The following is a 27,562-nucleotide window of genomic DNA, read 5'->3' as shown; positions in this document are numbered from 1 at the left end:
TGGATTGATCAAAGGTCAAACATTAATAGATAATAAAAATTATACATTTAACTGAAAGACAATACGGCGACCAAATAATAGAATGTTTTTGTGTTTTTGCGTTCATTTTCATTGGCTTCCCCCTGTTTTGTTTTATCTTCAATAAAACGTACTTGTATAGTTTTATCCATCCAACGATTGGCAGAATTTTGCTTAGATCCACCGCCATGTATTAGCTGATGTGACAAAACATTATATTTATCCGCATCCTTAAAGTCAACACACTGATCCAGTGAAACGGTAAACAATGCCGAATGTATACACTTCAGACTTTTGCAATTATTGCCACATTTACTTAATTCCAAATACGATTCAGCCCAATTATCACGCTGATCCGTGGATAAAATGCCCAAAGGTATACCATAAGTTTTTTCGGTATTAGCTATACGCTTAAGCTCTTCCGCCAATATTTTGGCATTTACAATGCGACCATGTTTATTGTAGACTGGTAGTTTGTAAAACTTTAAAGAAACAGAAGATGGTAGAACAATAGGGTTTATACTTTGTATTAGAATCCCCATATTTACATGATTCTTATAAATAACCACCACATGCGGAGATTTGGGATTATATTCAATATCATCCTCCTTTGAGAGAGGTATGCGACAGGTGCCATACACAGCACCAAATTGTGAATTATCCAATTCCAATTTACCCATTTTAACTATTGGTATAAGACCATCATCAACTTGTTTCTTGAATTTAATCAAACCCATTATAAGTTTAGACGTATAGTTATAGTATTCATCGAGATTCTTGAATTTAATAATTGGAAATGTCATACCAGGACTTGAGTATATTGTAACTGGCAATCGATTAGCTAAGTAGGCATATTTAAGCCATCTAAGAGCCAACCAATTTTCTTCACATTGTGCGGTTTTTTCTAGTAATTCCTGCAATTGAGCCCCTTCACCACACGTAAACTCTTCTGCCATTTGTTCAGTCTGTTCATATTCCTTATCGCTAAGTAGTGGTTGTATGCTTTTTAAAAATTTCGGCATTGTCTCATCCAATTTTAGTGCAGGATATTTTAGAAGATTTTGCTTTTTCGATCGACAACATGGTGAGGAATAGGTTCGCAGGGAAATTTTTATGGGCCATGATTTAATAAGAATTGCATTTGATATTATATGAAACTATGGAATAACGGAAATTATTATATGGAAAATATAATGCAAGGAATTCCAATTACATACCACATATTTTGATACAGCGCGATCTATGATTTTCATGTTGTAAATTATTTTGATTTGCTGTTATTTTAGTTCGGATCGTTTCTAAAATAACAATAATAAGTAACCTTGGTAAATATTTTTCCTGACATTATTCGTTTTAAGCGGTAGTCGTTATAAGCAATATCGATTAAGGGCAGAACATTCCTATTTTCGTTCAAATAAAGTCTATTTGTAACATTTTTTATTTGACAGTATTTTTCTATTTTGTATGATTTCATTTTTATCCGATTTAAAATATACACTGGATTTATGAATATGATTTCGATCGTTAGGATGGCGTTCAGGGAGGCTAAAGGGAAGCTAAAATCAACCATACCCCTTCCAGTCAATCGGTTCAAAATACATCATTAATTTGATTTTTAATAATATAGGGCAAAGGTCTATTTATTTGGTTTAATTTCATTGTTGATTAAAGAGATTTTATAAACATAAAAAATTAATAGGAATAATTCTCGTGTTGGGGACAAAAGCAAAAGAGAGAGAGAGAGAGCGATCCCCAAAACAACAGAGAGTAAATCGGCTATGTACATCTTTTGCAATACTATGACCCCAAGAAGAGAGTATTTTTTTCTTCTTTGTTATTCTCATTGAATTACTTAATAAATTGCACCGGTTTTATTTTAATTTACCTTGTTGTTTCTTTTTTATTTATTTCGTTTCCAGTGAATTGATTTTCAACAAATTCGATTAAAAATAAATATGATTTTTTTTATTATATTTTTTCTACAATTGACACCGATATTTTTCTATTAGCTTCAATTGACAATTGTTATTTTTGTTTCTTTTTTGTTTATATGTATGAATGTTGCCATATTTTCCAAAGTAGATGAGAGTATTATTTTGTATTATTCTCTGTCGATTTTATCATGTATAAGAAAGCTGTGAGTTGTGAAATAATGTTTGTTGATCATTTAACGGATCTTAAGGAAATATCTAAAATTTGAAATGATCGAAATGGATACATTTTAGCAAATTAAGCTTAAAAAAGGAAAGAAAATCACAGTATTGAATATTTACATATGAAAGCTTTGTGTTGTGAAACTTCGCTTGCTTGTAAATCATTTAACGGATCTTTAAATGTTGAATATAATGACACGAGGGTTAGAATAAGTTAGAAAAACTGTTATCTTTTTACCTGAGGTTCATGTATTCCTCTTTCATCTCAATTGGGGACACTGACCTCCCCGCGGTGTCGCCTGAGGTAACTATTTTCATCATCCATTGAAATAGTGAGCTGATATGTGTCGCGAGTTACTATACGAAAAAGCAACGAAAAAAAGCGAAGTTCTTCTACATCAGTCTTATTAGCGTCCATGCTCTGACCGAAGACAAAGATGAGCAGACCAATGACATATTTTACGAGCGCCTAGAAACATCTTTCGACCGCTGCCTTGGCCTATTCGTCGACTATAAAGCCACATTTGACAGCCCTATCCGTTCAGAGGTGTTTACAGCCATGTCTGCGTTCGGCATTCCTGCAAAATTAATAAGACTATGCAGGATAACTTTAAGTGGCACAAGGTCAGCAGTTAAAGTCGGAAAGGATTCAGACAAGGTGACAGTTTGTCGTGTGACCTTTTTAACAAACTGCTGAAAAAGGTCATAGGAGATGCAAATGTGAACAGAAATGACACTTTGTACACCAAACAGCCTACGCCGATGACATCGATATAATGGGTCGAACATCGAATTGGATGGAAAGACCAAGTAGAAGACACCATCTTGGGGCATGGTCTTTCAAATTGGAGGAGATGCGCACAAGACCGGCGACCTTGGAATTTTTATGCTCGGTTTATGGAACAACCGTTCTGTAACAAGCCAGCTAAGTAAGGTCTGGGGCGACTGTTCCAACTGAACCAGTTGACTTCCTTTTATTCCCGCATATCAAGAAAAATGTGTGATCAACGATTTTGTCGCCTAAAATTTTTTTGAAGCGTTCAGAAATTAAAAAAAACAAAGGTGAAACATTTTGTTAATTTTTGTTCAAAGTAAATAACTCTTCAAAATGTAACCTAACTTTATTACTTGAAAACATGTAAAATGTTGGTAAATTCAGGCCGGACGAACTTTTTACCTTAAATTAGTCCGGTCCCTTATATGTGAGATTTGTCATTGGGTTGAAATTGGCCTACGATAATCAAAAAACATTAAAAGGAGCGGTTGCTTTATATGGGGGCTATGTAAAACATGTATCTTCATTGTAAATTGTCAGGATTTTTATTTATGTAAGCATTTAAAATAAAACAACATGCCGTTAATTTTGTAGTTTTTTTTATTTATTTAAAATATTTTTTTTATATTTTAAACTTATATACTTAAAACTACTATTTTACCATCCACTGAAATATGTACAAAATGTTAAAATAGTTATATAAAATAATTGCATTTTAAGACCAATTTAGACAAGAGAATTTAGAGTAAAATTCGTTAAGGTAAAAGGCAAAATCGAACACTGGGAATTAATATTAGGATTTATTTTTTATTAATTGACTTTCGTCTGCCCAATAATATTATCCCCTTGTCTAGAAAAGTCTTCTAAATAAATATTAATTAATGATAGGAAGGGTTAAAATATTTTTAACAATTCTTTCTTTTCGAGAGGGAGAGAATTCTTTAAAAACAAAGTGACATTGTTTTCTTTTATAGATTCATAATTCTTACATAACACAAAATCATAGAATTATTGTTCGATTTGGATTTCTTCTTTTTTTCAAACAATCTATTATGATTTTCTTGTTAAGAATTTTATTTTAGTTTAGGACAAAAAAGAAAACATTTGGTTTTATCCTCACAGAGGCGGAATTGGGACTATAAAAATACTAACTTATTTAGGTAAAAAAAATATTTAAGAAAATCTTAAAAACTAGACTATATATTTAAAACTAATTTTATGGATATTTATGCATGTGTGTTTGTGGAAAAAAATGAGATGAGCCACAGCAATATCGATGTTAAAACAATTGTGTTTGTTTTCAAAATCTAAAGACCTATGGTTATATGCAAATCGTTATGATAAAAAATACAAACAAACCAAACCCAAATAAAATTTATTTGTTGTTTTTGTAATTCAATAAGACTGAATGACTGGCTGACGGACTTCTCTCTTATACATCGACTTTTTTATCTCTCTATCACAGTTGATCGTTTTCGATTTATTGGGCATTTGGAATTTCCCCCATGAAGCCTATAACTTGATTCGGGATTGAAGGCCAATGAGGCGACCAGGTGTTGCGGTTATTTTTTTCTCACAGAATCTTGAAAAGAATCCATTTAAAAATACTAATGACAACACCAAAGCTATTTACCACCGCCTTGTTTGGAAATAGTTTTGATAGCCCACATTGACCATTCAATTCGCCTCACCTGATGTCATGTGTGGTTGACAAAATGTGCGCTATAAATTATATATAAAAATACAATACATATTTAAATGATAATTAGGCTTAATTAATCTCAGTAAATTTACACATAGCTAATAACTACGTAGTGTGGTGTATGGTGTTGTTGTTATTGTTGTTTCTACTATAAAACCAGTTCCATTAAATTTGAATACTTTTGTGTGTGTCTTCTTTATGGGATTTGTGAATGAAGTTGTGCGTGCGATGATGATGATGATGAGCGCCTTTTCTTAGCTTAGATGGTTTAATGTTGACCAGGAACACTCCCATGTGTATCTGTCATAGAACTTCGACATCTGCTTAAGCTGATGCCAGTCTGAAAGAATAAAAAACAAACAAAAATGTTAATAAATTATTGATAAGTTTCATTGAACTTTGTTTATTTTTATTTATTTATTTTTTAATGTTTGATATACCCACACGCCACTAAGCGATTTCTTTAATATTGCAAATAATTATTTGGGTTTATCAATCAAAAAAATCAAATGAACTTGTTAACGACGAAGAAGTAAACACATTAAACCTTTTTTTCTATTCTACAGTGTGAAATTGTATGCACGTGGTGATTATTCGGCTAAAATATTGGGTTAACATAAAAAAGACATGTAAAAACGCTGAAAGCCGCATTCTACAACTGAATTGATTTTAAGAGGGTAGTTCGAAAAGTTTTTAGCCTATCACAAAAAAAAAGAACAGAAAAAAGTTATGTGTCTTGGAAAAGTCCATCACTGTTGTGAACACATGTTAAATATTGTTTCGATCTGGCAACAACTTCATATAGCAACAGGTGTTCAAAAAATGGAAAAATAAGAAATGCGTGCTTTCATTGTAAAAAAATGCGCATGCGTCTTTTTTGAACACATGTTTCTATATGTAGGAGTTGCCAGATCGAAACAAAATTTAACATGTGTTCATAACAGCGATGGAAGTTTCCAAAACACTTAACTTTTTTCTGTTTATACTGCGCTTTTTGTGCTAGTCTAAGAACTTTCCGAACGGCTCTCTTAAACTCACTTCAGTTGCGCCTAGGACCATGAAAGTGTATCAAATGGAGAATGGACTATGTGTAAACATTGGTCTATATTAGTAATTGTGTGCGAAGAAGTTTTTTAGGCATCCCGAAATTCCGAAAGTTATAAAACAGTAATTTCGTGGATAATGCGTTTAAATCCGAAAAAAAAATATTAAAAATAGGGCGGACATATCTGCGAAAACTTTTTTTGCACTTTTTATTTACTTTTTTGAAGATCCTGACCCTCTCTTTGATATCTTGAGTTTTCGAAAAAGAAATTAAGCATCCTTAATTTATTATTTACTTACATTTTGTCCCTCCTCATCGTCATCATCATCGGATGCATATGATTTTGATATTAAACTATCATTATTCGTTTCACCATCATCCGAACAGGATGGTGTTGAATTACGACTCAGCGTTAAGGTTGCTGTATCACTTTCATTGCCCTCATCGGTATCGGTGTTGGAGATTGCCGGTTCCAATTCCAAGGCAAACGAACCACGATGTTTAGTGGTGTTCCCTTGTTGTTTTTCATTTATCGAAGTCTGCAGCTCGGTATATAATTCATCCGATTCGTGGCCATCATTACGCACAATCATATTATTATTTTCATTCGAATGTAACAATTTCATTTCACATGGATTATAGACACCATTTGTGGCCACTTGTAGGAGGTTTGCTCGTGCATAATTCACCTCCAGGGTTTGGCCATTTTTACTGAGGGTGGTTAAACGCATTGTTGCCCGGGTGACGGCGTATAGTAGCAGGGCTAAACCAAATACTAAACCAGCCCAAAAACCAACGGGTTCAATGTAGGGTAAAATATTCAAATAGAAATTGAAGCGGGAATCCAATGAATCTGGTAATTCGGGTAATGTCTAAGAGGGAGGAAATAGAAAGGAAAATATTTTTTTAATAAAATTAGAAAAATGGAAAAATTTTAAAATAAATTCTAACAATTTCAAACCACAACATGGGCACAGTCAAATGGCTAAAACGTTTGACCCGACTATAAGCAGACAAATCATGGAAGTGCATATTGATTTGTACCTTCACAGATAATGAAAGCGGTAAACCAGATTCCTAAAATGAAAGATTAAAAAAACAATAACAACAATTAATATAGAACAAAAACAATTAATTAATACGACAAATTATAAATATACAAATAATTATTTGACAATAAGAGAAAAAAACAAGCCAGGCTTTACGTCAATAGAATAATTTTAAAAGTTAACCCATTGACAAGCAGCAATGGCGGATCAACGAGACGTTTAATTTTAATCAAATGTAACGTAAATGTACCTTGCATAGAACCTTATAAATTCAAGGACATTTTTCACGCAAAAATGTGAAGTACAAAATCATTTGCACAGATCATTGCTGGCGAGCTACTCCGTACATTATTCTAGTCATGATTAGACAACTGAGAGATTATTTTTTACGATTTTGTTCATAACTTCATTTGTAGTTTATTTTCGTCATGTACCTCACTTTGAGTATATGTAAAAATTCTTATAATTAAGAAACAATTTTTCCAAATATGTACACATTTCATGAATTTGAAAACTATTGTCTTATTTTTTCCAACTTGATCAATATTGTGCTCATCTTTTGCCTCTTTTTTGACAAACTCTTCTGTAATTCCTTCCAAACAAAAACCAGGTTTTAATGTTTTATGAATTGTGTTCATAAAATGCAGATCAAATTTCCTAACTTTATCAACATTATCATGATTTTTTTTAAGAAATTTTGCCTATTTTTAAATGTTTATGAAAATAATTTTAAGGATCTCATCTAATTTTTCCTAGAAATTTCAAACATTTTCAAAAATGTTATCCGCCAACCCTGGGGTTAAACTGTAATGGCAGTTAAAATTATAGTCATAAACAATGTGCAACAACAACGAACTTCCCATTTAATCGCGGAAATTTAATTAAATTGCAAACAACCAAGTTTATCGAACACGCAGTTTAGCTATTGGTGTTACTGATCTGATCTACTCTAGTCTCTAATAGTAATAGCACGATATGGCTATCATTGTTACAATTTTAATGCTGTTGTTCTTTGAAGTTATTTTGTTTCTATAAAAAAATCTTAATCAAAGGTTGTAACAACAGCTTTAACGCATTATTATATAATTAAAATTAATCGCTAATTTAGACAACATGTCTAGAATCGACATTCTATTTTATTGAATTCAGATTGATTACTGATCGGTAGTTAGGAAATTCAACGAATAGATGAAATGACGTTGGGGTGGTGGGTAGGCGGTTAACGTATAATTAGGCCACACAACCCACAATGTTTTCTAAAAAAACGGATTTAGAGCAGGGACTTAATAATTAAAAATATCACGAACCGACTGATAAATATCACGAACCGACTGATATGCCCTCGTAGATCAATCATTGCGTGATAGTTTCAGTTCCCCTCGTAGTTTTCATATCATCATAGTGAATTATGGGATATAGGAGTTTTCTTGAATAAGAAAAAAAAATATTCAAAAATGTCTTCTTTTTTTAAATTTAAATAAATGTATTGTGTTTTCTTATTATATACATATATTTTTAAGGCAATTTGTTCGCGAACACCCAGACCACAATAATATTAATTAATGTCCATAAATAATTATGTATTTTAAAGACAAATAATCTAAACAAAAGAAACCGGTTTCTTTTGTTTAGATTTATTTTTTATTTATAATTTCTATAAATGGTTCAGAGATTATTCCTTTACGCCAAAAAAATTGTTTGTGCTAATATTAAATCGAATAGATTCAATAAAATTTCTAAATTAGCAGATAATTGTTATTATCTGTTGCATTTATTAATAAATAATTAACATATAAAATTAATTGTTGTTTACATTTTGACAATTTATTTTTAATTTTAGAAAATAAATTTGATTTAAAAATATGGGTTCTAGAACTTTTTAGATTAAAAACATTAATTAATACATTAATACTCTGAGAGTAGACAAATTAAAAACTAAACTAGAAGAGGGTGCACTCAGCCCTTAAAACATCAGCAACACACAATGCGAGAGGAATTATCGGAAGAAAATGAGAGAGGAGAAATGCATTTTCAAAAGAGAGAAGAAAGAACAAGAATATCGTGAGCGAATCGAGATGTGCAGGAGTCAGAATGAAGTCCGGATATGGAAGAAGCATTTGCAATGCTTCTGGTATCAATTAATAACGATGAAGAAGATACCCCAGAACCAATTAGAGAATACGATATAGATTTTATACCACCTAGCCGAGATGAGGTCTGAATAGCAATTAATCGGCTGAAGAATAATAAAGATGGATTACCAGCCGATCTATTAAAGACCGGAGCATGCATCAAATGATTAGTACAAATTGGCTAGAGGAATTTGGCATGCCCAATGATCGGAACCTTAGCATCCTGTGTCTCGTGGACAAAAAAAGAGACAAGGCGATATGTGCCAACTATATATGAATTAGTCTCCATTCCATTGCATATAAAGTGCTATCAAGCGTGCTGTGTTAACGACCGAAATCAATGGTCAATGATATTATTGGACCATACCAATGCGGCTTCAGACCTGGCAAATCCACCATTGACCAGATTTTCACTCTGCGCCAAATCCTGGAAAAGATCCATGAAAAGTACAATCCGCTCAGAGGTATTTAAAGCCATGTCTGCGTTTGGCATTCTTGCAAAATTAATACGGTTAACTTTTACTGGCACAAGGTCAGCAGTTAATGTCGGAAAGGACCTCTCAAAGCCCTTTAATACCGAATGCGAATTCAGACAAGATAACAATTTGTCGTGTGATCTGTTTAACATTCAGCTGGAAAAGGTCATATGAGATGCTAATGTGAACAGAAATGGCACCCTGTACACCAAACAGCATATGCCGACGACATCGACATAATGGGTCGAAAATTGCTAGCCGTAACAGTAATGCTGGGCAACCATGGGAACTGGTGCCCGTGTTTTGCATGTATCAATAAGCTCGTTCTCTTTTTGTAAGACATTTCATATGGCGGTTTCTCCTTTACTCTCCTCTCTTTTTGCACACCTCTACGTAACAGCCACCTTTGAACGAATTGAGAAGGAGACTGACAGTAAATGTCGAGAAGACCAAGCTGATGGAATCAATGCCCAAGACGTCCAGCAGACTCGGACCAAATTTGGATATATTTATTTATAAAACTAATAAAATCAGCTTTGAAATCCGGAGAAGAATAGTCTTGAAGAAAGAACAAGTGGAAGATAACATTTCTTTCAAATTGGAAGAACTGTGCACAAGATCGACGTGCAGAATGGGAAGACCACGAATCCGATGGAAAGATAACATTTCTTTCAAATTTCAAATTTTTAAGCTCATCTTATGGATCAAATGTTCTGTCACAAGCTAGCTATGCCAGAATTACGGAGGGTTGAAAAGTTCGATTCGTTTCTAATATCTACTTATTTTAAAATAAATAAAAAATGTTCTATAGGTTTTTCCAAATTACATATTTTATGGGTACCAAATCTTATATAGAAATTCGATCCATAGGTGAAAGAAAACTTATTCGTTGGTTTCCAAAAAAATAATACATATATATTTTTTAATCCTTGTATGAAAATGGATAATTCAATCCACGAAAAAAATTTTCCTTTGAAATCTGAACACCCACCAATGACCGAATAGAAAACATCTGCCATGAATATCAGATTATGATGTCTAACAAAATGTATTTTGATTCCGACCTGGCATCTGAATTAACTATAATAATAGAGTTTGTATTGTAATTAAACATTGTTTTTATGGATGCTGTTGTTTTTTGTTGTTGTTTGCAACAAAATTATTTACAAATTTTTTATTAGATAGATTACCTCAAGATTGATTAAGAGACTTTAGTAGATTGTTTTTTTTTGTTTGTTTTTGCGTTTGATAAATTAATTGGCATTTTTACAACTTATAATTGGTTTCCATTAAAGTCAAGTTGTTTTTATTGATTGATGATTATTTAGTGGAAATATTTTCTATGAAAAGTAAAAAAACTCAATCAAGTAGAAAAAATGGTAATTAAATATAAAACTAAATAAATACATACACAAACACGTGTATGTTTTTGTGATATTAACCTTAAACTAGCAATGTATGTCGGAAATGTCGGTATTTTTGTTTTTTGACAACAGTAGAACAAGGAGGATCCTTTCACTTTTCTGAAACCCTTTAATGATGTTATTATTGTTAACTGTTTTTTTTTTGTTTGACTGTGTTGGAGATATGGACGATTTTGTAATTTTAATGGGACGGAATGTTCTGGCCAAAACAAAAAAATCTTCCATTCGCAAAGTGCTTTGGGCATACCAAGTCATAATGATTGCGGCCCCCCTTTTGAAAGGAACTAGGAAACTATGATTCATCGGTATCTGTTTTTTCGTTGGCCCCCCTGCCTTTTCGATGAATTTCAATAACAACATGGAAATGTTAATTGACGGCAGGGAAACAACATCAAGAACAAAATATGCGGCACGCAAACGCTTAACAGTAATCATCGATTGCTATGCTCGCTGTCTGAAATATTTAACAACATTTTGTACGGAATCGCAAAGGCGATGAACAAACTTGTTTGGCTGACTGGCTGTTTCGAGCAGACACTATGGCCTCAAACAGTTACTTTTGCTGACTGACTAAATGACTTATTGACTAACCGACCGAAAATCGGTAATTGTGACGAAAACATAGCTTGAAGTTTAACTTACCGGCTCGATGATAAATTCTGATGAATGTTTTTCCTTGTTGGGCTCCAAACCAGTTATGTCGGTTTGTAGACGAGGATCGCCATCCATGAAGTGGGGAAATGATAGTGAAATTGGAAAACCGTAATAACAATCGGTGACGTCAACTAAACCCACAGGCTGGCAGTAACCTGAAATTGTAGGAAAAAATAAAAAAAAAATGAAATAAGTAAACAATGTTAAGACATAAATGTTAACAACATATTGTTGTTGCTGTTGTTGTTGTATTCGCGATGTATTATTGATGTTTTTACGGGAGTTATTTTTGTAAATGGGGCGTTATTTTATGACTTATTTTGCACATGAAGAGTATTAAAACATCGATGTTAACAACTTAATTTTGTTATCGAAAAATATGAAGGATTTATGACGAACAGGATCGCCTATCATTTAGGGATAAATATTCGAAAACAAAATGTATTTAATTAAGAAGTTAATTCTATAGCCGACTAGGTAAATTTTCTATAAAATGTACAAAAAGTATTTAACTGGCACAAGATCAGCAGTTAAAGTCGGAAAGGACCTCTCGGAGCCCTTCAATACCCAACGAGGATTCAGACAAGGTGACAGTTTGTCGTGTGACCTGTTTAACATCCTGCTGGAAAAGGTCATCCGGGATGTAAATGTATGTATGTAAATGTAAAAACTTCAAAAAAATCTATGGGCCGATCTGTTTCGACGGTGAATATCGCCGTCGAATGAACCATCAGTTGTACCATCTATTCTCGAACATCGACATAGTCAGACGGATCGAGCTGCAGCGACTACGTTGGCTAGGTCATGTTGTGAGTATGGATAAGGATGCTCTAGCTCAAAAGGCATACAAGAGGGAGCCAACTCATGGACCACGTAGAAAGGAAAGGCCACGAATTCGATGAATAGATCCAGTGGAAGAAACATCTCGAAACATGGTCTTTTAAATTTAAAGAGCTGCCCACGACCGACGCACCTGGAAATCTTTTTTAAGCTTTAAGTGGTCGTCAGGACATAAAACAGCTCGGAAATAGTTCCAGAATGCCCATTATAAGGACAATTGAGCATAGTGCCTTTATATTAACCAATGTTTATACCCTCTACTATAAGCAGAGGGTAAATATTCCGTCATTTGGAATCCCGGGTTCTTGTAGTGTGAAAAATATCTTTACAGAAAAATTTTAAAATAGGTCCATGTTTTGGTATAGATCCCGTTATCAGTATTTTGATGGCCCTCGGCGCATATCTTTATATGGATAAAAAGCTTTTCATAGTAGTCACATACTTTTTTTAGTGTAGCCCCTTTTTTGATATTTGTATGCTCCTAGGTATATTTTCTAACCGAAGTAATTGCAAATTGACATTCTGCATTCTTGACAAAACTTCTTCGCAAAAAAATCTCAATAATGATCGGTTTATATTTAACGGATGAAATGGACCAAAAACTTTATTTGTGTCTGTTTTTCTGCTCGCTCTAGATGCCACAATTATGACCCGAGCCATACGAAATTTTGCACAGAGAAAAGGGTCTGGCCGTAGAATAAGCATGACTGCTTTGATAAAGATCGGTCTATATTTAGAGGGACGCAGGGTCCGATTACACTGCTGCGCTCACTGGTTTTAAATATATTGAAGGTCCCTGCCAAATTTTCCAAACTTAGTGTCTGCAATTTGTTTTTTTTTATTTTCTTAGAGAACAAAAACTCTCCTCGCAAATAATTTACAAATGTTGACATAAAAGTTCGTTCAGATCGATGTATTAGTTTTTGCATTAATGTTTGTTAATAAAATCTCCAAACTGAATTTTGCTGCAATTATTTTTTATACTGTAAATAAATCCGGTACATTTTCATAAAAATATAAACCGGTAGGCTAGTGTAAAGCTAAGAACTGTCAATCAAGGCTATGAATAAAGCCTAGACTTAAATTCCTTCATATCTAAAAATATGATTACATTTTTATTTAATGTAACTTTAATGACTACAAATGATGATATGCAGATTGGTTGCACCACGGCAACAATACAACAATGCAATGCAGTCAAACTGCAATATAGAGGTAAAGAGGGAGGTAGACAGATAGAGAGGAATATCCAGCAAGGGACAAAAACTATGAATATCCAACTGAAATGTGTCAGCCACTTGATTGTATATCATAATCTTAACAGCTCTATTATATGTAATTTTAATCAGCGTTTTGTTGTTTTAATTGTCATATTAATCTTCGGCTCTTCTAATGATCGGCGGTAATAATTGAAACTATGATAAATTAACTGGAAGGTTGGCAACTATTACCCCCTCCAAGTTGGTTATCAGACAATGTTTGATTATTGAATTTTCCAGGTTTTTTATTTTGGTGGATTTGTGCATTTGTTGGTGTTGCCATTGTTGTTGTTATTAATTACAAATTATGGCTATATTTTACAGACAGATTTTCTACAATGACTTGACAATTATTAACCCCGTCACAAGATGATTTCATTAACAATTTTATTGCTAGGGACTTTCTGTTGTTGATATTTAGCTGTTGTCGTTGTTGTTAGGAAAAATATTCCGAAATTATCTGGCAATGAAGTGTTTCGATTAATTTGTTACAAAAATTCCAACAATGCTGTTGATATTTGACGTCAAATGCGGTAACATCATTACTACCATTTTCTGTTATGTGTGTGTGAGAGAGAGTGAGTGCTACAATTGCAATCGGAACATTTGTTTTTGTTGATCATGAACATGACAATGACATTGTAGTGCAATGAAATTTAGAGGAAAATAAAAACAAAGCATTAACAAAAAACGAAAGCACAACAACAAATTTGTTATGGTTTTTTTTTGTTGTTGTTTTTTTTTATCATGAAAATGGGACTTAAAAGCTTTTCTAAGTTATGCCCCTTTTGAGACATATTTATGTCAACTTAATTTGTCAAACTATTTTTTAAGTTTTTGTTTTTATTATTAAATAACTCCCCCTTGGACAGAAGAGAATGTTGCTACCGGAAATGCAGTAAACTGGAAAAACATATGATAGGCAAGAATATCATGCGATATTATTGTATTGTCGATTCGAAGGCTATGCAATCGTGTTAATCTGGTTTGGAAACTGAATCCCAGTCAAGAATTGAGCCGTTCAATTTGATATGCTCGAAAATAAAACAACAAAAATGAATAGGGTGTTGAAATTAGATATGTTTTGAAATCAGATATCAGGTAAAACATTTTAAATTTATAAAGTGAAACATTTCTTCTCCTTTCAAACTCAATATTCTTTTCTTAATGACCATAAATACCCCATAATGATTTATAGAATATATCAAGAATTACCTTTACGACAAAAGCATTTATTTTTCTCATTGACACGACCATTATCCAACAGATTATCTTCAAAGATATATTTATAGCCCGACAAACTGCCTTTACGGATTAGTTCATCATCGGCACGATGTAATGTCACCGGGCGGCACATACTTTTTCTAAAGAATTTCAACGTGTCATTGGGCTTTATAAAACTGGGGAACTTAACACCATCTGAAGCATTTTCAATGTTGCTGCAATGTTCACCATCCCACTGGCGGAGATTTGGTGAACCACGATAGGTGGCATAGAGACCAGAAATTCTGGGATCCGGAACACCGGTATGGAATGTTTCAAAATCTTTGTTAAAATCCATCATCTGCAAGAAAAGGAAGAAATTTTGATTAATGAAATATTTTTGAGCCTGTGAAATGCCATGCGGAACTTACCCTATCAACCAAACCAACTTTATCGAAATATATCCATCCGGGTAAAAATGTGTTACCCAATGATGTCAGTGTGGTGGCATAACCAAACATAAATTCCTTGGCTGTCATACGGACAATGGGCTTGGAATCCTGCGATGCAAATAGGCTATTCAAAGCCATGCGTATGAAAAATGGTTTGTCTGCCGTCAAATGGGATATGGCCTGCAAAAAATAAAAGCAAACAATCAGTTAGGGAATTAAAAATGGAAATTGCAGGGTAATTGAAATTTATAACACTCTTAATAATCGATAGTTATGGCTAATTGTTTAACTAGCTGTCGTGTCGATAATATTCATATATAATAATTATTGTTTTATTTTTTCTTCTTGTGTTCGAGTTGTACCCCTTTATTTTGTTGTAGTAATTGTATTAAATGAATATAGATCATATACGTTGGAAAAAAACGCAATAAACTTTATTGTTTATTATGCAATAAATATTGCTTCTAAGAATTTCCATAATTATTTCCCTGGAAAAGGGTTTGTGATTTCTTGATTGTCGTTGCAGGGCAATTAAAATGAAAGAAAAAAACTTACAAGCTCCGGATAAAATTATTAATATTCAATTAATATGTCTTAATAATACAAAATCTTGAAGTTGTGTTTTAGTTTTGTTTTATATAATTAAATTTCCTTTGCTATTTTTATATATGTTCTGCATGTGTTTTAAATTATTTGTAAAAAAATGCATGGCATCAGTTCAATAGCCAACAAATGAAGAAATCAAATTTATCACGACATTCTTTCAAAATTAAACACACTTTAATAATAAGAATTTAATATTAATTTCATTTTAATCTTCCTTACACACCCAAATCTGGCTAATGTGTTTACATTTGCCTTAGGCTGCAATTAGTTTCAAACAATAATTGAGGTATAATGTTAAGAGAGAGAGAGAAAATGTTAATTGCAATTTGAAATAAAGCCAGTAAGGAAAGTAGTCAAGTCGGGCGTGGCCGACTATATGATACCCTTCACCACTATGGGTAAATATTACACACTAACACGAAAAATCGGACAAATATATGTATGGGAGCTATATCTAAATCTGAACCGATTTTCACTTAGCACACTAGACTCAATTCAGTACGCTATGCCAAGTTTCGTGCAAATCAAAAGAAATACGGGGGCTTTTGTCCTCCATTAATCTAAAATCGGACGAAATGTATATGGGAGCTATATTTAAATCTGAACCGATTTTCACTAAACTTAGCACACAACATTCTAGACCTATTTCACTACGCTGTGCCAAATTTCGAGCGAGTGGAAAGAAATGTAGGGTCTTTGGTACACTATTTACACAAAATCCGTGTAAATAAATCTAAATCTGAACCCATTTTCACGAAACTCAGCACACATCATTCTGGACCTAATTCAGTACCCTATGCCAAATTTTGTGCCAATCGAAAGATATGTAGGGACTTGGATGTACCATTTACGTAAAATCGGACGAAACTATATACGGGAGCTATATCTAAATCTGGCCCCATCTTCACTAATTTCAATGGGGTTCGTCCAAATAAGTGACTTGTTCCAAATTTCATCCAAATAGGATTAGAAATGCGACCTGTACTTTCATTACAATTTAACATGGACAGACGGACGGACGAACATGCATAAATCGACACAGGTAGTGATTCTATACACAAAAGGAACCATGTGCCTATCTCGTTCCTTTTGCTTGTTACAAATATATAAAAAGTATAAAAATTCCTTAAGTAAGGCACACCATGACATATTGCCCACGCTAAATCGGTTGGGGCATTTAAATTGGGTCTATGAAAGTTTAATAGTCTTCAAGATTGCTGAGAAAACGAAATGCTACATTTCAGATACTCAGATTGGATAATTCGACTAGGGACTTCATTTCTGCTGAAAATTAGGCGTTATTTAAAAACATGGACCTATGACCATGACCAATTTCTGGGGAGAATTTGTTTATTTCGTAAAAATAATGCAGCCAAAACCTTTAAAATACCGAAAAATACAGAGCATGATAATACCCTTATATGGAGAACCTATATAGAAAAATTTGTTTTTGACCCTCCAAGAACCCGGAATGCCAAATTACAACCACTTTGGTTGCAAAATGAGAATAAAGACTACCGAAAATATGGTGGGCTATCGCAAAACGTGAATTTTTAATATCAAACATTCTTGTAGTCTTAAAATTTATATTTTCATCTTGAATACAATAGACAAACATGGCTGAATCCCCATAGAACTCTGAAGAATATTTCGAGGTGTTGTAAAGGGAATGAGAAGAGTATAAAAATATAGTGTTGAAATTCCATGTTTTCTATTAATGTCTCTGTAGTATTAATAAATCATGAAGATAACTATACCTGAGTCAGAATGCAAAAAAACGCACACTTTGAACAAAGTCCAAAGAGCCAGGGGATCTAAGTTACGGTAAAACCCCATCAAGTGATTCATTTAACTTTTTTTAGTTTAAACAAAATCACAGGGAGTGGGTGTGTATTTATGAATAGTTGAATTCTCACTCAAACAACATTTGAGGTCAGATTGCTTTTTTTGCAATTCATTTAAATAAATAAATTATTTTTTTAATTAACACTGTGGTTAGAACTATTTATGCAAAAAAGTGAATAGAAATATCTTACGATATTAATAACTAATTTTGAAACAAATAAACCTTAACAAGTTTAATGAACGTGTATCGGAACATTGTTCCCATGTTTGCTTAAACAAAAGACTTAAGACAAAAACGTCATCAATGGAACTGCGACTAGTCAGAAAAAATAATAAACATTGGCATTTATAACAAACAACTCGAACGTCATTGCAGGCTTTATTAACATAAACAATGTGGAGTTGTTGTCGTTGCGGCTTATATGACAAATTAATTGTAAATTACAATATTTAATATCTTGCTGTTGTAGTTGTTGTTGTTGCAAAACTGACAATTCAATTCATGAACAAAGCAATTAGCTATGAGAACTAATATCATGGAGACCTATCCTAACAATGATTTGTTTTGTATTCGAATTTCTATGAAACACATGATTTTATGTCGATATGTATGTATATTCATTACAATATGTATTTTTGCTAAAACAAGTTTTTTTTTTATTAGAAAACTTTCCACCGGCAACATTGCGTGGCATAGCCATAGAATTAACCACCACTTTTTTTGAATTGAATGGAAAATAAAAATATAAAATTATATTCTAATAAATAATTATTCCTTGTTGTTGTTTTTCCTTCTCTATTGATATCTAATAAATTATGTTAATACCTATAGAAAAATATAAAATAATTTTGGAAAAATTTCCATACAAAATGTCGATTTTTATTCATCCATATGATCATTTCTGTTTGGGAACAAAACAAGCGATTAATTTTTTGGAGGTGTGCAGTTGGAAGTGGTAGCAATTGAAAATTCAATGCATGTAGTTTTGTCATTGGATTTAATGACTCACTAATCATCAGGGTAAAACTTTTCCATAAATCATGATCCATGCAATAAAATCATGTTATACATATATTTTGTTTTACTATGCCATAAATTTGTTTTTCATTTTTTTTTTTTGAATTTTTTAAATAATTTGGGAATTTTTATAAATTTTAAATTAAAACGTTGAAGAAATGTTATCAACATTTTATGGTTAATTGTAAAGGAATTAATTGTGAAGGTATTATAGATTATGCATTCGCCAAGCGACATTACAATACATATAAAGTAAACAAACCGATTTTATGGCAAGGGAAACAAACCATCAAAAATAGATCACAAAACAAATACTAAATTTTTCATTGCAAAAATAAAATTTTTGTTTAGAAAAATATATTTCGGGTGAGTCCGGTCACACCACCTGCGTATTTCCCTGATGTAGGTATATTCTATGTCGTTTTATCGATGTTCACCATTACTTCTTTATGTTTAGTATTGAACGGTAACGGCATCCACGTTATGGTATAGACCTATTTTCTCACCAGATAAAAAATGTTCTGCAAGACTATTCACATTATCTAAGCCCCTCGATTTTAGATAGTTTGAAAACCCAATTTATGGTGGAGATTATATGATATTCGGCCTAGGTTAACTTAACGACTTTTTAATTTACTCTCATTAAATTTTTTCTCATCATGACAGTTTTCCACCCTAATAATTACATATTTCCAGCTGGCGTTAAGCCAAAGATTTAACGGAGGCTGGTACTTAAGGTTGATCGGCATGTCGACGTAAATATTTTGTTATGTCTGTCATAGAGCATGTCAACGGTATGTAAATTAAATGTATGACAATAGGAAAACAAAATAATAACAACAAAAAAGTCGTGACGAGGGCTTGTTCTCAGATTTGTCTTCACCACTATTTTTTGTGAGATGTTAACAGTGGTGGTGAAAAAGAGGCAGACATTTTTTTCTTATTTTTAAACATTCTATAAAGGAGACTTTATAACGGGGTTTTGAGAAGGGTTGTTTGTTTTGATCCTTTGACTATCTTCCGGGCAAATAGTGTTGGTCGAAATAATAGCAAGTTCTAAACACAGTTCGAAAAATGTTTCTTTTCTTTCAGTTTTTGGCGTTCCCGATTGGTTCAAGATTTTCAAGTTGAAAAATGAGTCACAGTGTTTTTGATAAGAACATGTTCTATATTTATATTCTCAAACCCATTCTCGATTTGAAGTTTCTACGGTTTTCAAACGATTAACTAATGAACGTACATTATATAGAATACTTAAAACGTTGCGCGTCTAAAGTTTGAGAGGTTCTCTTGCCATCGCTTGATGCTGACTCGGCTATATCTTCAAGAGTTGTTGAGATTTAAAAATTTAAATAGGACATTCTTGAATTATTGTATTTTCGAATTAAATAGAAAATAAAAATTATTTTTTTAATCGAGAATGGAGGGGGTCCCCTTAAAGGCCCATTTCTCTGTTCCTCTTAAAGGCCATTCTTTCTTTTCTCATTTATTTCGTCTAGTGAACAAATAATACATATTTTCCCAATTAAGTTGCTGATTCAGTTCCATTCTTCTACTTAGCATATATTAATATTAATTCATGTTCTATGAATTTTGTTTGCCACTGTTACCATTCACATCTGGTAACACACAATCTCACATACATACCTAAATTCCTACTTTATGTGTGCATGAATACTATTTTGTTAGTGTCTAACTCTAGACAACAAAAACGTATCGCGTTTATTGACCCAAGTTTAACTTTTAACAACAACAACAAATCAAAACAGCAGCATGGAACTTGTTGCCGTTTATATTAATTTGTTCATATGCTAAGTGAGTACCTCAGCGAGTGTGTGTTTGTTTGTCTATTTAGCTTATCACCTCCTATGCAATTTATAATAAAAAAACAACAAAAATAAAATTTTGTTTTTAACTTAACTGAAACTGAAATATAAAAACACACACAAAACAATAGCCGTGAAATGACATGTGAAAAGCACGCGACTTAGTTTTAATGTGAAATAAATCGTTTTCGCTGTACCAGATGTTGGTGATGACGTTGGGGAAATTTTATTTATTTTTTTGGTAATGGAAGTTTTTTATAATTAGAACTTACCAGCATGGCAATATTTAACATTACGACTTCATCATCTTCGGAACGTCCTTCGGATAAATGTTCCTGCCAGACCAAAGGATGACTGGGATTTGTCGACATGGTATTGTTTTCGTTGAATGTTATATTCTCGTGGGTCATTATTTCTCTGGAAGGGACGAGAAAATTAAATGCAATTAATATGGAAATTGACCATTATTTTCTAAGCTACAAAATTACACCTTATGTTCGACACACAAAATTATTCTTTATAAAAACAAAAGACCTAAGGCACAAACATGCAAAATTAAAAGCGTGTGAAAGGGTGTATTTTTAAAATCTTGGTATTATTTTTAAAAATGTTAGTTTTGATTTGTAAACAATCCAACTCAGACCATAAATAATAATTCAGTATAAATGATTCTCTATATGTCTCTCTATATTAAATCATTCTCTCTTCTCTCTAAACATTTTGCGTTCTGAATTTTACATTACAGTTTGCATTCTGTTCAGTATCACTTTCTTTTTATTTGTTTACAAAATATGTTAATTATATACCGGAAATTAATTTTTACATAAATATTTATTGTTTGTTTTCAGAATAAAAAATCGAGGTAGCTGACAATGCGCTGAGTAAGTAAATCATATTTCATGTTCGTTCTCAATCTCTGTATTAAACTACTTTATCGAAACTTACTTGTAAACATAGGGTCCAACTTGTTCGACATGCATTTTTTCTCGTCCCTCCATAAAGGCGGCCGCATTTGTTATATTAAATAAATAGACTTTTAAATATAAATCCACTGGAGGTTTAGCCCACAAATTGAAGATTTCGCCGCCTTCTGACATTGTGAGTTTCTGGAAAAAGAATGGAGGGAAATTAAATTCAATTTTTTCTTATTTATTTTTCTTTCGAGATGAGCTACATGATCGAAGTTGCTCATCTCGAAAGAGAGCTTATCTCGAGATAAGCTACATGATCGAAGTGGCACACCTCGAAAGAGAAATAAATAAAAAAAAAAATTACATGAATGATATTTCGCCCTAAAAAGGGATAAAACTTATTTTTTTCATTTTGGTTATATGGAGGGATGGAGATTATAAATGAAAATGGCAATTAATATAAATGAGATTGTGAGAATATGGGAATTTTCAGTTTTATTTGTCTGCTTTTGAAGGATGAAATTTATGATTTAAAACTATAAAAGACAAAATGATATAAAAAATAATTCATTGAGAAAAAATTCCAAATTTTTATTAAACTTACCCATTTGAATATCAAGTCATATGGATGAAATATTTTTACTAATACTGCTCCACATATGGCCAATATGCCAAGGGACAATAATAGAAAGGCACCTGCAAAATAAAAAAAGAAACAAATTAAAAAATTGATCACATATTTGTATACATAAATAATTGTTTGCTATATTAGAAAGAATTTCATGCTAGAACTAATATGACCTAATTATGGCAAAAACATACCATCGGACTGATTTATAAAAAGTTGTCTATTTTATTTATCTTATTTTATTTACAAACTAATAACCAACAAAATTAACAAATATCCATCAAAAGACTTAAGAAACATGCTTTGTTGCTGTCAATTACCAAGGCAAACAGAAAGACTTAAGACACATGCTCACACCCAATCTTCAAGGGGAAACTACAAGTGCTGATAGACATCATTTAAGGGGACCCCCCCATTCTCGGGATCAATTTTTTTTTTTTGATTTAATTCGATTTGAATATAGCCGATTTATTGTGTCAGCATCAAGTGACGGCTAAAGGGCTTCTCAAACTTTAAACGCGTTTTTCTCTTTTGCGAATGGCGGGCACGATAACTCAAAAACTAATAACCCAATCGATTCCAAATTTTTACACGTTTCTCTGTGAGTGTATAGCTATCGTATGAACTAGGATAAAGCCAATCGGTGAATATCTTCCTAATTTTTTAACTTGGTTTTTGTCAAAAATCGGCGATTTTCGAAAAATATTTTTTCATAGGTCCGCCATTTTGTTAATTTTAGAGCGAAGTCAATAATCTTAGTTCACACGAGAGCCAGACATGTACTCCGATGTTCCAGTGTGGAGTTATCATGCCCCCATCAAAAATAAGGATTTCTCATTAATTACAAAAAACAACAACAAAACAATTACAAAATTTTTTGGTAAATTATTTTTCTTCTCTTTTAAATCTTCAAATATATATGTGCAAAGTTACAAACCTTAACAAGCATTGTTATTGATTTACCCCCATTGAAAATCGAGAATGGGGGGTTCCCTTAAATGGTAACTTTGTTATTTTTTGCAAAAAAAAAAAAAAAAATTGAAACCCCTAAGGAGCAATGGGAGTTTTCAACACAATTAATTAGAAAAATAAATCATTATTTTTAAGGGCTTTTTTATTAACCATAATTTTTGAATTTAATTATCGTCATCATTTTGTGTGCAAAACCAATATTCTTGTTCTTGCTTTTTTGTGCCACCTTGTCGTAACTTGCCTAAACAATAACACCGCCACAAACTAGTTTCATTCCTTATGTGTGCGCTGGCTCATTATTGTTCTACTGGCAAAGAGAAAGGATTTTGTAAATTTCCAAGTCAAGGTCTTGGCAAAACCACAATGCCGGTTACACATACATCTACATGCATTCTTCGGGTGTAACATGATGGGACTTTGGATTACACTGGGGAACAAATCATTCCTTTATTATTATTATTACTTTTTTTTAATTAATGACTACTTTGTAATATTTTCGGAGGACTTTAAAGGACATTTTTGTCATCGAAAAGTCTATACCTCGATATATGCGTTGGAGACACCATAACCTTGATCAGAATAAAATTCAGTACTTTAAAATTTCACATATAGATTGCTATTATTCCTAGGATGTGTGGTATGATAAATGGGATATATCGATCCTTATTTTGGTATAGGTCCCATATAACGCTTCGGTCCATTAATAGGTATTTTGATGATTGTAGCCGCATTTCTGCAACTGATGGATTCTTAATTTGGCATTTTCGGGTTTTGAAAATTGACTAAAATCTTTGTAATATATGCCCATGATTTGATATAGGCCCCTGAAAGAGGTCCAGCCTCATTTTAGGTATTATATATAGAAGGATTTCCGAGTTCCTGGTGAAAAAAGAACTTTTCCACAGAAAATGTTCCATGTTTTAAAATAGCCCTATATTTGATAGCCTCTTGTTAGGCCCTAAGAAGTGCATCTTTTAAACAATTTTTATAGCCTCTTGGTAGGCCCTAAGGCGTGGATTTTTTAAACAATTTTTATAGCCTCTTGGTAGGCCCCAAGGGGTGAATTTTTAAACAATTTGAAATTTTTTAAACTATTAAAAATTTGAAACTTAAAGCTCTATTGATTTAAATTCAAATTAAGTCTTTAGGTGATTCATTGTTAGGGGAGTCCGAATTTGTATGTTTTTTTTTAATTTATTTTTAATATTAAAGTGCCTCCATTTTTAGCGTTTTTTTTCTGTTGCATGGTGTAACGAACCAATACATGTTGCAAACCCGAATATTTTTTTTAGAATTTTTTTTACAAAAGACAAAAAACTAGTTTAATTCTAGGCACGTACAATCAATACAGAGACAACATCCAGAAACCAACACACAAAAAAAGGAATTGAACTTGACGGCCCTAAATAAAATGTTGAACAAATATTGAGCAGGCCTGTCCGGCTGGCCATGCTGTCAAGAATACAAAGGAACTTTTTAATGATCTTAGTAAGGCATAGAACCAGTTTGAACGTTTACACACAAAAAAAGAATGGAGAATTGTCATATCTGATCATAGAGAGGCTCTTTGGAAAATTCCCACTGTGAGTGGAAAATTTCCATAGACACTTTTTATTTTTTTATTTATTTTATTTTGCTTCTTCCTTTTTTCTTAATGACAAAAGACATGAGTGTGTCAGACAACAGAAATGCAAAAAGCAATCAGAATGTTTTGTTTTTATTTTTATTTCATTTAGAACAGTTACAGAATAACAACAACAACATTTGTTGAGTAATTAATACCGTTAACGAAAGTGAGAATGCAATATTATGTAAATTTCAATCTCTCTCTCCCTCTCTTTCTGTCTCTTCCGCCATCTGACATATTATTTAATTTTCAAAACATATCCTCATTATTGGAAATGTTTTCTTGACAATGATAAGCATCATGCGCGTGCTTTTGATTGATGTTCATAATTATGAAATTACTAACACTTGATTTGTTAGATTGATTTCAAATTGGATTGAAATTCTTTGTTGTTGTTTTTGTATCTCAAATTATCAATAATTAGATATTTCAAATGCAAATTGTAGTGTTGCAGGTAGCAAAAAAAAAAAGAACAAAAAATTAATAGGGGAACAAATGAATGAATGAATATGCCTTTGCCCAATTAAAAATATATTGTTGTGGTTTCTTGTTTGTTTGTTGTGTTTTTATTTTCTTAGAGAAAAATATTCTAGAATTTGATTGACCACAACAACAGGATATTATTTAACTTGTATTAAAAGTTAAAATTTCGAGAGACTTAATTGTTTGTGTTTACTTTTTTTTATTACGTTATTTCTTTTTTTTTTTCTTCTTAAAAAATTGTTATGAATATTCATTTATCATTATATAATTTTTTAAAGTACTGTAAACGATGGGTTTTCGATATCGATATCTCTGTGTGACAACAATTAGATTTTGCTAGAATTTATTAATTTTTTAATTAATGGTATCGGACAGCAATTAAAGTTAACACATTGCAGATCAAATAGATAGCTAAAATTGTTTGATGAAACACCACCCAAGTGTTTATTAAATTATAAAAAATAAAAATGGAAAAGGGCGGTGTCATGAACTTTAGACAAAAAATACCATTTGTCTAATAGTAGAGATAATAAAGGAAAAATAAAAATAATGAAAAGAGAATGTTAAAGCAATTTGAATGCAAAGCCTTTTAGGAATCCCTAAAGGAGTTTAATTCTTTTTAAAACCCAATGATATATTGAATTTAAAGATAATATTTATACCCTACACATCTATGTTGTCAGGGTATTATAGCTTTGTGTAGCCCCAAGAGTTTGTAAGCAGAGAAATATTTGACCTAGACCCACCTTTTAGTACACCGATCGTCATATCTCGATTAGCTGAGTCGATCTAGACATGTGTCCGTCCGTCCATCCGTCCGTCTGTCCATTATAATTTGTAAACACGATACAGGTCACAGTTATGGACCAATCTTCACGAAATTGTTCATGTCGGATGGGTTCTGGCTAAAGAAGGCCGCTATTTCTTTTGGTAAAGATCGGTTAATATTTAGGAAATGAAATAGATCAAATACTTAATTTTTTTGCTTTTTCTGGACGCTCCAGAGACCGCAATTAAGGCCCGAACATATTTTACATGGAGAAGGTGATCGGGCCAAAGAAAGAAATATTGGTCATTATTTAGAGGGTCAAATGGACCCTGACTTTTGTTTGAAAAATGTCAAAATTTGTATTCCATAGCGTGTATATTTACCCCAAAAGGACATAGAGCCAACAAGTTGATTGCATATCCAAGAGGAGTGGTTGACTTTTAAATTGATACTAATTATATTGTGATATGTACTCGGATGTGGGAGTTAAACTTAAAAATTTATAGGTGCTTATGTATTCAGATATTATTTAGTAACCCATTACCACACTAGTGGGCGGAAATATAGCGCTGATCGCTTTAAAATTTTCCAGAGTTCCGTGGTAGTTGGGTAGGTTATCGTATGGTCGGCCCCATCCGACTATACTGCTCCGCTCAGTGGTTTTTATATAAGGATGGAATTCTTAAACGATAATTTGTATTCGAGGATATACTTCCTAGAAGAAGAATTTAATAAATTGTAAACATCCCTATTATGTAAGGGTAAGGGGTTTAATGTTTTTATTCTAGTTGTTATTATGAACCTATAATTGTTTTCCATGAAAAATCTTGGTCCAATCAAAATTGTTGTAGGGTATTTTTTGTTTTAATTAGATTGATTTTTTGTCGCTTTTGATGAAAAATAAGGCATTTATTATCTTTCCTCAATCCCACATCATTAAACGACATTTAACATTTCTTTTTGAAAAAAATACTACTAATACAACAACAAGCAACTTGTTTTTACTAAATTTAGTTTGGTTATTTTTGCAATTAAATAAATATTTAAATTAAAATTTGCATTTTTTGTGCATTTTGTTTTTTTAATACAATTAAATAAAATATTAATAAAAAAGAAAAACAACTAGAAACAAGTTGCAGCTAATGCACTATTTTACATAAAACATGGGCGTAGATGTAAATGATTTTCAAACTAATTTTATTTTCCAGACCACTTGAAAATATTTTTGTTACGCTCATTTTCAATTCTTGTTGCCTATGACATTTAATAACTAGCTGAGTAATTTAATAGTGACGGTATTACCACAAATTCTCAGACACTCAGACACTTCTACGATACTTTAGATGACATTGAAATTTAATAACAATTCCGCAAATCATTCATATTAGAAGTAGTAGCAGTAGTAGCTGCTTTCAATTAACATTTAAATTTCAAATAGAAATAAGAAAACTAAACAGATTGATATCAACAATTGACGCACACACACCTGCTAACATGTAAACAATAATACATAAATAACTTTGCAGCAAAAAAATATGTCTAATTAGATTTGTAGTTATATTTCAACGGCATATATTTTTTTCTTACTTTCTTCCGCATTATCCAATGTTTTGAATTGTTCCAGTATTTTCAAGTCCTTGGAAAAACGCCGAGTGCCATGATAAACCGTTTCCATGAAATTCTTCAAGGAATTTC

The 27,562-nt window shown here is 32.2% G+C and overlaps 1 protein-coding gene across 1 annotated transcript in view; it reads right to left on the bottom strand.

Annotated features, from left to right (window-relative positions):
* The window catches only part of LOC133337857 (uncharacterized), a 37,688-nt gene that overhangs the window by 106 nt on the left and 10,020 nt on the right, over positions 1-27,562 (bottom strand). Inside the window, exons 2-11 of the mRNA XM_061546067.1 lie at positions 21,993-22,084; positions 21,423-21,583; positions 20,750-20,894; positions 15,162-15,362; positions 14,743-15,091; positions 11,417-11,583; positions 6,645-6,770; positions 5,993-6,565; positions 567-1,175; positions 66-500 (exon numbers count right to left, since the gene is read on the bottom strand). Coding sequence (XP_061402051.1) covers positions 66-500; positions 567-1,175; positions 5,993-6,565; positions 6,645-6,770; positions 11,417-11,583; positions 14,743-15,091; positions 15,162-15,362; positions 20,750-20,894; positions 21,423-21,583; positions 21,993-22,084 — 2,858 coding nt within the window. The remainder of the gene's footprint in view (positions 1-65; positions 501-566; positions 1,176-5,992; positions 6,566-6,644; positions 6,771-11,416; positions 11,584-14,742; positions 15,092-15,161; positions 15,363-20,749; positions 20,895-21,422; positions 21,584-21,992; positions 22,085-27,562) is intronic.

This window comes from Musca vetustissima, unplaced genomic scaffold (assembly GCF_032173495.1).
Source record: "Musca vetustissima isolate MV318-11 ecotype Yass unplaced genomic scaffold, APGP_CSIRO_Mvet_v1 utg320, whole genome shotgun sequence".
Classification (NCBI taxonomy): domain Eukaryota; kingdom Metazoa; phylum Arthropoda; class Insecta; order Diptera; family Muscidae; genus Musca; species Musca vetustissima.
This window is presented reverse-complemented; position numbering and strand designations above follow the sequence as displayed.